Source organism: Tyto alba, unplaced genomic scaffold, assembly GCF_018691265.1.
Source record: "Tyto alba isolate M040663 unplaced genomic scaffold, T.alba_DEE_v4.0 Super-Scaffold_10, whole genome shotgun sequence".
NCBI lineage: Eukaryota > Metazoa > Chordata > Aves > Strigiformes > Tytonidae > Tyto > Tyto alba.
The window spans coordinates 25,499,257-25,513,674 of NW_024881262.1; the positions used below are offsets into that span (position 1 = coordinate 25,499,257).

The window sequence follows — 14,418 nt, forward strand, 5'->3', positions numbered from 1 at the left end:
CTGTCTGCCTTGTAAGCGTTGGGAACTGTTCAATTTTTACTGGGCTAAGTAGCAAGTGATGGCTCAGACCCTGCCTAAAGACAGTTCTGTAATTCCTCCAGCCCTCATCAGACAAGGTCTCAGGATAACAGAACAAGGGCTTGATGACTCATGGAGGAGGTCTATGAAAAGCATCATTGCTGCTGTGTGCTACACTCCCAAGATCGTACCGGCTTAACGGCCAGAGTGGGAATACAAATACCTTAGCAGCAGCATCCACGAGTAATGACATTTAAGGTAGTAAAAGACAGTCATGATCTATTCTGGAGAAAGCATCATGGTCCTAGACTGTGCTACACTGAAAAGTTCTTGGGTTTCATGCAGGTTCGCCACACAGCACCCGCAGATACGATTTCTATGTAGCTGGAATTATGTAAACTAGTACTAGGGCAATGCAAGGAAGAAAAACCACTTGGTAATTATAGAAAAACATGAGACTATCAGAATAAAGATTAAGCTGACTTTAAAAACCATCTAGAATGTGCTGACTTCAATACAGAGAACAGATCTGAAGCCATATAGCAGAGAGAACACTGACAGTTGTGTTGTGAAAAATCAGCCTGTGCAGACAGCGTGATGACAGATGACCTTCACTCTTTTTGCAGAAGTCTGAGTTTCTTTCCAATTTTATTCCACCCTTCAAACCAAAAATTGTTATGCTAATGAAGAAATAGGTTTACTATGTTTTGTTTTTTTAAATGGAATTTAACGCCTTTAGAGACGCTAAAGAAAGCTACTGCAGCACTTACCCTGAGTTTTTAGAGATCCTAAGTATTTGACAAATAGGGCATGCTGAGGAATAACTTCTGTTTCTAGTATGGGGAGCTATTTGTGTTGAAAAACTCAGCTACAAAATCTGAACACAAAGCATCACTACTGAACTATGACTATGTCCTCAGTCAAGACCACTCTCATTTGAAAAGCCCACTAATACAGCTGCACAGCCAATTTAACTTTCATTCTTGCAAAGTGGTACACGAAGTATTCTGCCTTCCCATTTAATTTTTTTCTCCTTTATAGAGAGTAAAGACCTTAAAAGTAAGCCATACGGTTATTCAAAACCACAGACATTTAAGAAAGATACTTGTAAAAAGTTACCCTTTCTGAACAGCAGTGGCACAGCACATTCAAATACTGCTGTGATGTGAATTTACAAAAGCTTTGATTCTACAGACAAGCAGTTACATCAGAAAAGTTTTAAAAAGTACATATATATAAAAATCCCTGCTGTTATGACAAAGTACTTCAAGTTTTCTGCCTGAATTAGAAGATCTGGACATTGTGAACTTCAGTTCATAGCTTGAAGAGTAGCTAAAAATTAAAGCTATTCTTAGTTCTGATATCAAATCTTTTTATTTAATTTTAAAAAAATTAAGGACATATGAAGACAGTATACAACTTCTATACGTCTTTATTCCTTCTTCACACAAAAGCAAAACATTTCTTACTCTAGCTTTGTTATATAGCATGAGATATACTCCGAGATTAATCAGTGCAAACTAATCTTACAACATGATTAAATCTAACAGGTCAAGAATCTTCCTCAGAAAATGTAACCTTCTGTTACAACATAACTGACATGGAGGAAAAAAACAATCAACTGAATAAAAACATCAGTCTTGTGATTTGGTAAATTGATTACATGCAGCTTATCTTTATCCTTCTGCAGCAGGATTTGCAAACTGCAACTCTTTCAGTTATTTGATCCTAGAATGAAAAATTACAGCTACTCCTCAGTGCAGCTGCAGGAACCCTGAGGAAGAGCACAGAAGGCAGAGACACACCACAGGGGTAATCTCAATCGTGAAGCTGAATGGCCTGTTAGTAATGTAAACTGATAATAAAAACCCACATAGGGTTTGATTCCCATGTTACGAGTCATACCCCCGATGGGAACTGCTCTCCCTTGAACATCACTTTCAAAAAAGTTCTGAAGCAATGCAGTGCATGCACAAGCTGGTACCCCCAGATACTATACTTGCACTGAGGCAATACCCTATCCAAAGGACAGATTGATTTTTTTTTTTATTTTTTTTAATTACTGGAACTCGCAATAACCATCTGTTTCCCTGCCCTCAATTCAAGACCAAAGACCAGCCAAAATCAGTTCTGCACTCGCTATGCCTCTAAACAGCAAACTGAACAGAGACACAGGTTGTACCAACTAGAATACTCCACAGGAAAGCTACACACTTTCAACATGTTGTGCAGACAAGTGTTTCAGATCACTTAGTCTCTCTTGCCTCAGTAATTGCTGCCACACCCTTTTATGTCTCCTGGAAGTTAATGAAATGCCATACATAACATATATTGAACTTCAATCCTGCAGGTAGGCAGGCTTCCACATGACCTCCCTAATTTCAAGCAGCATCCTTTCCTATATCCGTAAGTTACACAAGGGCATTCAGGGACAAATTCGGTTCTGTGCCACACGTGTCACTGAAAAACTGGCATAGTACATGAAAGTGAAAGAGTTCCTGAATATGGCCCGGGTCTACATTTAAAAAAGCAATGTAAGGAATTCCTTAGTATGCAAAATAACCACAGGGAGAATACTGTTCTATCAGATATATGTTCCCAGTTTAAGTGGAAAATAAATGCTACCAGTTTCTGTTTTGTTTCATGCATTTGCATATCAAAATTGTCTTCTATTAGCGAAAGCAGAACTACATGAAAACAACTTGGGTGAGTGCTTTGGTTTCTCTCCTGTCTGTTTTTCCATCTCCCTTTTCCTAGGCCCACCACATTCCCTTTTCTCTTAAATGACCAGCATGCAAGTGCAGTTACCTAAATCCTCCCCTGAGTATCCACTATGGACAAAACAGCTTTACCCAGCAACCCAGCTTTCCAGATAGTTAGTTTGTGCAGGACAATCCTAAGGGCAGAAAGAAGGCAGCAAGCTGAACTTGGAAAGATAAGATTTAAGAAAAGGATGAAAAAGAAGAGCTTTGAAAACAGACAGAAGACAAAATAGGATTCTGCCTGAATCAGCCTGTAACATAGAAACTACAGCTAAAACCTCAGCTTTTCCCTTCTCTGAAAGTGAAAGCAGTATGACTTAAAACAAGATTATACTCAATTTATCAGATGATTCCTTATGAGTCACATTCAAAGTAATGCAACACTTATCCCACAGTATAGCGTTACCATAAGCCCCTGCAGCTTTTCCTCATTTTTGGTTCTAACAACTTCCAAACTTTGGGTTACTGCTTTGACATACCTATTACACATACCTGTCTGGAAGGTAGGATTTGCTCCAGGATACATATTAGGGGAGTAGGCAGGAGCAGCCGCTGCATAGCCCATTGGGAAGCCAGCTAGAAGAAAGAATATGTCAAAGTTATTTTCTAGACTGACTGCAGTCTAACTTTATTCTCAAAGATTTTTCACTGTACATCTTTTAATTGAGATAATCTAACAGATGACCTTCAATCACACCTCTTCAACTAAAACAGTGGGCTCCTCCCAAGCCACCCAAAGTTGAATGCTAGATGAAGGGATAAGCTAAGGAGTCACAAGTGCCATTCTCCCTTTATCTCCCCGTTTCAGAAAAACTCAAAGTTGGCCAAGTACCTCTTCAGTTAGTTGGACAACAAAGTTTTGTGCAACTATCCAACCCTCCTCCCCCCTGAGTCTTAAGACCCGATGTACATAAAACATTTATTGGAAGAAAAGGAACTTTTTCCGCAGAAGCAAATCCCTAAAAGTCAGAGTGATTCTGACTCTCCAGATCAGAGATATCCCAAGTAGAGTACAAAGCAACCACAGGTAGTCCAAAACGTTTGTTGCTTTTGACACATATCAAAAAAGCCCACCAGTTTCAGGCAGGTACTGCGACAGTTAACAGTAACAAGTGATTCACTGAGGTGTCGGCAAAATGATAGGTAAGCACTTCTACACCAGAATACAAGAACCACTATGGCTGAATGAACGTCACAATGCACTGGCAGCCAACATAAGGCAAAAAAAACAGCATTAGCAAAAGCTACAGTTACTTGAAAGATACAAAGTTTGATTTGATTGTAGTAAGTGAAATGTCTGAATTAATCATCCTATTCATTTTTCTAGAACTGCTTACCTTATTCCAAACTGTAAAACTGAGTAATGTCTGTATTTAGAAAGACAGTTTACTACCACATTTTGTTATCAACATATAAAGAATTCAGCTTCTCCAGATGAAAGGCAATTACTATTTGTATATTCACTATCAGGCTTAAAGTTGCTAGTTTTAAACTGTTATATTCTAATCTGAAGGGTTTCTATTTCGCTATAAATCCCAGAGTCCTTAGCAATTACTCCTAACAATAAAAATTCCTTAGCCCATGACTATATTTGCCAACCTAGTTTTGTAAAGTACTCTGTAAACTTATCAAGTGACATATACTTGGCACTACTATTAGGTGGTCAGCATGAATAAGACTAAGAAATGCAGTAGACTTAAAAATCAAAGGTAAAAATAGCATATCCAATTCAAAACAACTTTTCAGAGTATAAATACTCAAGTTTTCAAATTCAGAAGCTGCTAGTTAAAAGCTTTAGTACAGCTTCACATCTTACTCCAGCTATGTGTGTATATATATATATGCAACATTATTTGTGGTGTATACGCTTTCAGTCCTCTATTCTTTCTTCACAGGTTTAGCTCTACAGCAGAGCACTATGAACTACTCGAGAAACTAGTTGTTTGTGAAAAATGTAACTATGACAAGCAGCAGTTTTAACTTCTACACAGAACTTTTATCCATTTGAGAAAATTTGGCTATTGATTCCTTGATAGGTGTAGTACAATATAGACAGCTATTAAATATGCAACAGCTTTAGAAACACAGTGCCTTTAAATAATAGATTCCACCTAGCAATATGTTCATTACTTTCTATTACCATGCAATCCATGTAAATTCAATGACTCTGAATGGAGAATCTGCAGCTTTAAATTAGGAGAGGCAAAGAAGGGAAACTTAGTCATGCAAGTGTTTTGGAAATCAGAAAATGCAAGTCTACTGTTCATTTTAGAGGAAGTGTTTTGTGTTTATCCTGAAATCTTTAAGCCTGAACCAGGCAGCTCAGCAAACTACCTGTAGCAGTGTAACACTGTAGACCTTACTGACTGAGGTGAATTTAAGGGTCACAGTTGTGTAAACCTGCTGTTCTAAGGCTGAATTTTGAGTGATCAACTTGTAGCATGACATTTAAGGCACTTCTCTAACAATTCTACTTGAATTCCATATATTTTAGTTAATTTATAACCAAGTGAAGACTGGCAAATATACAGTATTTGCATAATTCAATAGGTAGTCTAATATGTGTTAACAGTAGAATAAAAGACTAGAAGTAGTAATGTTTTTTAAACTGCTATTTATGAATCTACAATAGTGTATCTTTCTAAGCAAATTAAGGTACTACTTAGATTAGTATAAACAAGAGCTTCAATGTGCAAATGGTTGTAAGTACAAATGAAGCCCTAGTTAATATCAATCTGTGTTTAGAAAACTACTAAAGATAAAAATACAAAGTTATATTTAAATAATTCATAATAATCTTTAAAGCTAAAGAAAACCTTGAAAAAGCAATTACAAATATAGAAATAATTGTGCTGTAGCTGATATTAATTAGCAAACCACTGCTGCTTGCCTTAATATAAAATTACTGTAGTCCATATAACTAAGACAGTTACAGAAAATAAAACCATCCTGCAGGACTTATGGTTACACAGCATCAGCTTTACAATTTATTACTGCACCATCTCAGTCACTCAATAGACATTGCAACACAGTTTGTGTTTTCCCCTTATACATACTGTAGAAATCAAGAAAGGTACACTAGTTTGAGAAAAAAATTAAAAGTATCTGAAAAACAAAAATAAAAGTTATCAGGTTTTTGAGGTAATCAAGTTAACAGTAAAAAAAATAATTTATGCACCAGTATTTAGATGGAACAGAGAAAAGTGGAACAGGAAAATAGGAACTCCGGTGTACTACCTAAGCTGAAATACAAATTTTAAAACTGTAAATACTAATAAAATGTAGTATAGATACAAAGAATGTAAACAGTAACAGCACAGAACAACTTCTACTTTCCAACACAGACACCAACTAAATCACAAAACAGTCTCCCTGTAAAAGCTACAGAAGTTTAATTGGTTACGATACATAAAATCTGAGCTGAAAGAGCCTTCACATCTCCCAGGATGGAATAATTCCCTTACCCCACAGATACCAGAAGACTGCATCAAGACATACTGCTTGAAATGTCTCACAGAGGCACACAGCCCTTCCCTTCACCCTTCCCCAGATGCTCTATCCAAACCTAATTATTGCCTTACCCAACTTCTGAACTATGGGGACATCAGAAGTGAAGCCGGCTCACACACACCTTAGGAGATGAGGAGAAAAAACCCTAGTGCAAAACTTGAAGCCAAATGAGAAGCAGAGAAACCAAGAGATAAATTTAATTTCTGTTTTACAAACATTTTTTGGCCATTTTCTTGGTCCCACCTTTGATGCTATGCTTCAGGCAGTCATAAAACAGGGAGTAAGAACAAAAATTAGAGGACAGAAAGGTTAACAGTGCCAGCCAGCTAGCAGCAGAAATAGACTGACTCCTCTTCTTGCAGGCAGGGTGTAATTATTAGAGCTCCTAAAATAAGATGCTTTGGAAGAGATACCAAAGTTAGATAGCTGACTGAACTAAGATCACTCTTGAAACCTCACTTTTTAAATTAAAAAAAAAAAAAAAAAAAAACAACAACAAACAAAAACACCCAAACAAAAAAACAAAACACTCAAATCCCAAAACAGGTTACCATACATGAAGGCATTCATAAATGACTGTTTATTCTGGATTACAAAAATCAGTGTAACTGAAACTTATTAAAAAGCAGAGTTACTTACCTGGATAACCAATTCCTTTGGCATTTGCATAGGGAACCCCAGAAGATCCAGGGCTATACACAGGATTCATGATTTCAGTAACTGAATCAGGAAAAAAAAAGAAGAAAAAAGTGTTTACTCAAGCGTAGAGAAAGCTTGAAATCTCAGCAACTAAAATGAAACTGAGAGCAGGGGAAAGTGTATCAGTTGAAAAAGTAACAGAGAAAAAAGCATCAATCCCACTACTCATCAACATGAAAACTGTAGCTGTAACAAGAGAGTGTCACTGCAGAAAAATGTTTCAAAGCCTCACAACCCTCAACTGGCTAGAGACTGTCTCAGGAATGAAACATTCTCTGTTGTGGAGCATGTTTTCAAAATATTTCCATCCCTGAGAGTTCCTCCATGGCATGCAAATCTATAACCCACTACCGGAGAGTTCACTTGTGCTGGGCTTCTCCCCCCAGTCATTTATCATCTATCAATCACTTATCACCTATCTACCGTCTATCAATCTTGGTTTCTTCCCATTTCTTCCTTGAAGCACGTAGCCAAGGGATGCAAATACTTGCAGTCTATTACTATTGGCATTTCAAGCCTGGGATTCCAGTCCTTCACCAGCACTAAATTCATCAGCTGTCAACAGTCCAAGTATTACAGAAGTAACTGGCAAAAGACTTTCTGTATTTGACAGCTAGCTCACATTTATTTATTTATTTACCTGCCACTAAGTTCTTCAGAGCCTATGACACACTGGCAGTTGGGTCCAGTCATTTCTGAATTACGTATCCACAGACCGACAAGGCACCTACAGCTAGCATCACTGGCTGGAACAAAACCAAATCCCCTGTTTTACGAAGTATCTTCTATGTAAACACCACAGAAAATAAAATGTCATTGAAGATGCCTCTCCAGTTTTTCTAGTACGCCCATGTATTTCTAGGAACATAAATCACTGCATCACAGCTCACAAGCAAACCCAACACGTGCCTCTTATGAGAGTGCTGCTCGCAACTACTTTTCTACTATTTTAGAAAAAAATCCCCGTATTTTAACCCCAATATCTTCGATCATCTGATTTTCTGCATGTATTTACAAGACTTACCACTTCTCTTCCTGCAAGTGCCCATTTTTCACTACAAATAGCCTCCGACAGCAAGACAAGTGGGCACACTATGAAACCAGACTTTCTTATTAACTGTTAGTATCTGATATCTGAGTCACTTCCTCTTCTACACCTTGAGAAGCTGTCTTACTTAAACGAGCAGTGTGTTAAGCAGTTTAACACAGTTTAACAGAATTTTGTAGCTAAAGTTTATGAAGCAAAAGAGTCATAATTACACATGCACTAACTTTCGTTACTGAATACGTTATGGCAGGAATCTGAGTTATGTTTATCAGTCTAGCTGCACTGGTAAACCTGTGTTAAGTGACTGCATAAAACAGAAGTAGTTTGCTTTTTAAGTAACACTATAACCATCTCTGTGCCAAGAGTTTTAGAAGCACCTAGTACACAAAAGTAACAGAACCACTTGTGCAAATTTAGGAAATCAGAAAGTGCTGTCAGAAAGTTTATCATCAGTTTTCACAAAACACCCAAACTCAATGCAAGAAGATTACAAGATTCACCAGTTTCTCAGACTCTCTCACACATACCCACACTTAGCAATAATAGTAACTTAAATAGAATTGGTTTTATTTTTTCCAGCTTCATACTTGATTACATATCAAGCCAACACAATCCCATTAAGAATGAGTAAAAACCAAACCACCTGCCATTTACATTGCGTAGTATGAAGAAAGTTCCCCAGAGCAGCATGTTTGCATCACCTGACCAACATCAAAAAAAGCAGTTTGACAAAAGTCTCTTTGGAAACGTTGTCTTCAAGTATAAAGCATCATTTTCCACTGAAGCTCCATGGAGTTTTAGCAGCATTAACTCTGCTGTGCCATAACCAACGGGCATATTTTACTGGACTAGTATTTCACTGTTACGAGTCTGTTCTTTTCTCCCATACTTCCTTCTGTGTATCCTCCTCCCTAAATAAGGGCTCTCATTTACTTGAAAACTTTCAGTCTCTTCCTTTATTATCTCCCTGCACTTCCTTCTCATTTGTATCTCTGCTCCTCTTTCAATGTTGATTTTGTCACATTTTGTCTCTAAGCTTACAAAACCCGTAAGAGTTCAAGCTTCACTTCAGTCTTAGCATTTCCGAGTTGTGGGGTAGAAGTCTTAAGGGAGGTGGATCTACCCTTCCACCCAAATATAAAGAGCATGCTCCCACACCCCTCTATCCCTACAAATATGCTGCTCCTCCTTGTAGTCTCTACAGCAATGAGGAGGAAGACGACTGTAACTCTCCCACCATTCTGAATAATAATAAAAAGGACGAAAGAAGACTGGAAAATGAGCAAGAGCATTCTGCAAATATTTGGGTAAAATATTAGAAAAAAAAAAACAACTATTAGAAGTATCAGTAGTCAATGACTGCAGAAGAACACAAGGGCATATGTTCTGTGGGATGACTTAAACTGAACGCATACAAACCTGAAAACGTACAGAAAATGAGTAGAAAAGGTCAGACAACTCAGCAGACAATCTCAAAGGAAGTGCAGGTTAAAAGAAAGGAATTCCACTTAAGAAAGGGGAAAAAAAAAAGCTATGGCATGGGGAGCCTGCAAGCTGCCTCTCACTGGAAACAATGTCAACTTCCACTTCAAATGCATCCATACTTCAAAATTCATGTGTATACACACACACACACACACACACACACACACACACACAAATTCAACCTTGGTTGAACAGGTATGTGCTTTCACACTCTATCTTTCACCACTGCAATAGAAGCAAAGATCCACCAGCATAGAAAAAGTGCTTAGTTTTTGTAATGCAGACAAAACTTCAGGTCACTCCTAATTAAAAACAATTATTTTTAGGTCTTCTCTGAAGGACCCAACATGTGTAAGTATAATTATATAGCATTATCCAGTGGTTGCAATCATCCTGCTCTTACCGTAATTTTACTTGGAAGGGCATCTGTTATATTGAAATATGGAACCTTTCAGTCCACTTCCCTGTAAGGCTTCAAGTCCACATCAAACAGTAGAGAAACAAGTACAGAGTGAACCCAAAGGATCGTGGCTTTCAACCTTTTTGTTGGCACCCCCTCCAAAGCATTCTCATGTTAATGTATATGTAAATAAGTGTCTACTGTGCATCATCTGTATATAAATTTCACAGAGTCAACTGTATATAAATTACAGTCAACTAATTCTTTCAGATGAAATGAAGGTAATCATATTTATTAAAGATGCTCTGATTAAAAACTATGCAAGCATGCCTGGGAAGCGCAAATGCTTCTCCTTTTCATTCTTGCCAAAGCCAAACAATCAAACTCAGTTTTGATCAAGCCTGTTAAATCTCATCTTGGTACAGATACCAGGACAATCATCCTCCTCTTAAATCTACGTTTCAGGAAGCTAAGCACAAAGGCCAACCGCTGGTAATGCTGAAGCTCTAGCACTCCAAATCAGATACTCTTTTGTGCGTAGCTTTTCCTGCTACACTCAGAATGAGCACGTTTCTAGGAAGTTCTTTTCAAAATCATTCTACAGATATACTGGCAAAAAACTCACGATCAATGCAAATCCTGTAAAACAAACTGTACATTCCTTTAACATCTGTTTTCTTACTATTTATTTTCAAAGTTGTGCAGAAACGCTATCAGAACAAGATCTAGTGAATGTCACTTTGTGCTCATTTCACAATTCCATCACAAGAGTTGGGGAAGAATCCCCAAGTACCCTGCCTAAAAAGCACACTACTGTGGTCCACTAATGCTTTCGTTCTTGGAATTTAAGCAGACTCACAGTAAGTCATTATGGTATTTAACATCTATCCATCCTGGAATACTTTCAGAATGCTGTTTGCTATGAAACAATACAAACGAGCCAGTTTCCACTTACATACAATTCCTTACCAAAATTAATTACCATCTTAGTACTGTTTTAAGTTTTACCCATTTGATTTCCACTCAAAGCTTAATGGAAGTATAATACAATTTCTAAATGCTTGGTGGTTTGTAATGTAGAAAACGTCATTTCCACTGCCAAAGAAAATAGTTCAGGACACTTCGGCTCTTCAAATAACTGATGATGATTAAAGTCACAGTTGCATTACGCTATTAAAACCTCAGTCACCAAAACAGGCCCTTTGACACAAACCCTAGGCCAAAAATGGGCCCTTTTGTCATGATTACTTGGAAAAAAAAAAAAAAAAGGGTTCATATCAGCAGGCATTCAAAACTTCACGAAGTCTAAAGCAACGCAACCCACATTGCACTGGTATTTGTAGGTAGCGTGTACTTCATTTCTTCCATTCATCCAAGACCTCAGAAAAGGTCACTGAATTTTACCAGGAAGCAGTTATTACCCTTGCTCTGAACAGGGCATGGGTTTGTGGCAGCCCATAACTGAAGCCAGCAGGAACCAATGCATACCCACAACTGCCACTCTTCAGGCAAGCAATCCCACTCCCTGCACTAGGACAGCACTGCCACTCTAGCCTCCCAGTAAATTACATCACCTAAGCTGGTTGGCAGAATTCTGGGGTTTTCTGGAGTTTTTTGAGCAGAGGGTTGCTATGTTTTCTTCCTAGCAGCTTGAGAGAGCCGAGACACATCTCCAAATGGCCAAGACAGCATCAGTTCCAGTGCAGGGAAGGTAGTGGGACTGAATAGTGGCAGCAGAGATAGAGGCTGCAGAACCACAGCCTGGAAAAGGACAATTAACAACTTTGCCCAAAGTTCATCCATAAAGTAAAATACAAAGCTGAAAAACATCATTCACATGCAAGTCTTCTTCCTCTGCTCAAGTTATAAGATGTCCTCGTCATAAAAGAGAAACAATGAGATACCCTTCTATGTTTTGTGTACATGCATCTTCTTTAAAGATTACAAAGGACAGAGCAGTTCAGACTCTTTAATCCTTTCTAATGAATACAAATCTCATCTGTTAGCCTATTCTAGCAGTGGTTTATTGTTATAAGGTTTTTTTGTGTTGAAACACATTTACATTAACACCAATACTACTTGTACCCAGTGTCAGTAAGGACATAGACAATATGATTATATTAAAGACAAAACAAAATTAGTTCTATATGCCATTCACAAAAAGAGAGTCTATATCTAAAATTTAATACTAATATCCTGCTCGTGAACCAACATTATTTGTACATTAGTGGCACTGCTCTGTTCTTCCAAAAAACCCAGAACCTCACCAAAACCTTTCTTCAAAAAACCCTACTACCTATGGAAAGATTAAACAATCAGCCCAGCATTTCTTGAAGTCTACAATTTCTGCTGCTGCGCAAGAGGATAAAAGTTGTCAGCTCCAATGCTTAAAGCTCCTGCCTAGCTTTGAGAACTTGTACATACTTATTTCAAAGAAGCTGAGCAATGCACCAAAATTGCCAATTTCTCACAGTAAGAATCTTAGAGGCCTGCCTATTGCCAAATTTAGGGAAAGTTAATCAACTATGAGAAACAGAAAAGAAAAATAAAATTGGAAGAATAAAACTTTAGTACATGAAGGAATCATATTCACAACTTTTTAGTTAAATCCTAAAGCTCTGCTTCTTGGTACATTTTAATCCTACAAAGCATTTTTTCATTAAGTTCATTTTCAGTGCATTCCACGTTCCTTTTTGAAATAATATGAAACTGTCACAAGCTCCAAACTGAGATAGGATCTCCAAAAGCCTCTTAATTCCTCCTGGTTTTCAACCTGATAGGTAAAGCGTGTAATTACTACCCCAAATGTACAAGTCATGAAGTGTGTGTTATATGAGCGTAGAAGTTTTATGACACTAACAATTATATGTCTTACAGTAAAATCACATTAGAGCAGACAGAAAGTCTAGTCAAATTAGGTAACGTGCACACTACTACTGAACATTTAGGAACAAATTAAGTCCACCTCTCCTCATGCTAAGAGCCGTATACCTCCCCACACTTAAAACCCAATTTTTTACATTTCTTCAAGCACAGATTTCATCATTTGGCTGGTGTTTATGGTTTGGCTTCAAACGTTCTAGAAAAGCACTGAAAGCACAGTTTGCACCGGGCCTTTTTGACTTTTTGTCTCGGGACTCTTCCTAAAATCCACGGACAACTGAAATTTTATTCCTTCCTCCAGCTCACAGGTATAGAAGGGATGAGGCAGCATACAACATGCAAGCCGCTCACAGTTCTTTGCGTGCAGCTGAAACTTACTGAGACTATTTAAAAATCCAACCGACTGATCCCCTCGGGACGCTATACTGAATTTTTACGAAGTTACCCACCGGACCCCAGTAACACGGCAGCACAACCATCCCGGGCGTTCAGAACCAACTCACTCCCTCAGGGTAACCTGAGCTCCCGGCAGCGACCGAAAGCAGAAGGGGACGAGCCCCGGGCCCTGCTGGCAACTGCCCGCCGCCCCCAGCTCGCCCGTCCCCTGCCGCCGCCCCAAGGCACCTGTTGCCGGGAGCCCTCCCAGCCCCAGGCCCCGCCGCGCTCTGCCCTCGGCAGCGGCCGCCCGGATGGCTGCGGGAGAACGGCGGAGAGGCCCGAGGCGCCAGGCCGCGGGAAGGCGCCGGGCCCGGGCTCCCTTTACGTAAGGGGCCCGGCTCGGCGCGGCGCGGCGGGGAGGGGAGGAAGGCGCGGCCCCGGAAACCGGCGCCGCCCGCGGCGGGCCCGGGCGCCCCGCACTCACCGGGCTACGGCGCTTCGTGGTGGCGGCCCGGCCGGCGCTGGCTGTCTCGCTGCGCCCGGCCGTCGGTCGGTCGAGGTCGGTCGGTCGGTCGGTCGGTCGGCGGCGGGCGCTGCCTGCGCGGAGCGGGGCGATGATGCCGGGGGGGGAAGGGGGGGCGGGGGGGGGGGGTCGGCGGTCACCGGGCGGCTCCGACTGCTCCGCGCCCGCCCGCACCGAGCAACTGCGCAGCGAGCGGCGGCCGACGTCACTTCCGCGGGGGAGGGGGGCGCGCGCACCTCGCCAGGGGAGGGCGGGGGGGGGGAGTGCGGAAGCTGCCGTCACATGCACGGAAGCCCGCGGGCACGACCGCCCCCGCCCGCGCCCTCAGCACGTGACCCCGCCGCCATTAGCGGGGTCCCGCCGCCCCCCGGTACTCGCTCCGGCGCCGCGGGTCGTGCCGCGCGGCTGTGCCCGCTTTGGCGGCGAGGAGGGGCCGGGCACCCGCGCAGCCCCGGTCCCCGGCACAGCCCCGCGGCAGCGCTGGGAGCAAACCGCCGCGGGCCCGGGCCCGCCCGGGGCGGCCGCCGTGCGGGGAGAGCGGTCACGGCGGCGGTGCCGCGCCGCGGGCGAGCGGCGAGATCTGTCTAAACCGAAATTTGGGAGGAAGAAGAGAGGTGGCTTAAGCAGCACCTCGAGAGTGCCAGCAGCAGCTGCGTAAGGCGCCTGGGTGGTAGTTCTGTGTACGCGGTAACTCCGCGTGAAAATTTTTGCC

General features: G+C 41.0%; 1 protein-coding gene across 1 annotated transcript in view; it reads right to left on the minus strand.

Moving 5' to 3' along the window:
- FAM168B (family with sequence similarity 168 member B) overlaps positions 1 to 13,925 on the minus strand; it is a 23,877-nt gene extending 9,952 nt beyond the window's left edge. Inside the window, exons 1-3 of the mRNA XM_042795632.1 lie at positions 13,668 to 13,925; positions 6,930 to 7,010; positions 3,273 to 3,356 (exon numbers count right to left, since the gene is read on the minus strand). Coding sequence (XP_042651566.1) covers positions 3,273 to 3,356; positions 6,930 to 6,999 — 154 coding nt within the window. The 5' untranslated portion in view covers positions 7,000 to 7,010; positions 13,668 to 13,925. The remainder of the gene's footprint in view (positions 1 to 3,272; positions 3,357 to 6,929; positions 7,011 to 13,667) is intronic.
- Positions 13,926 to 14,418: the final 493 nt, after the last annotated feature.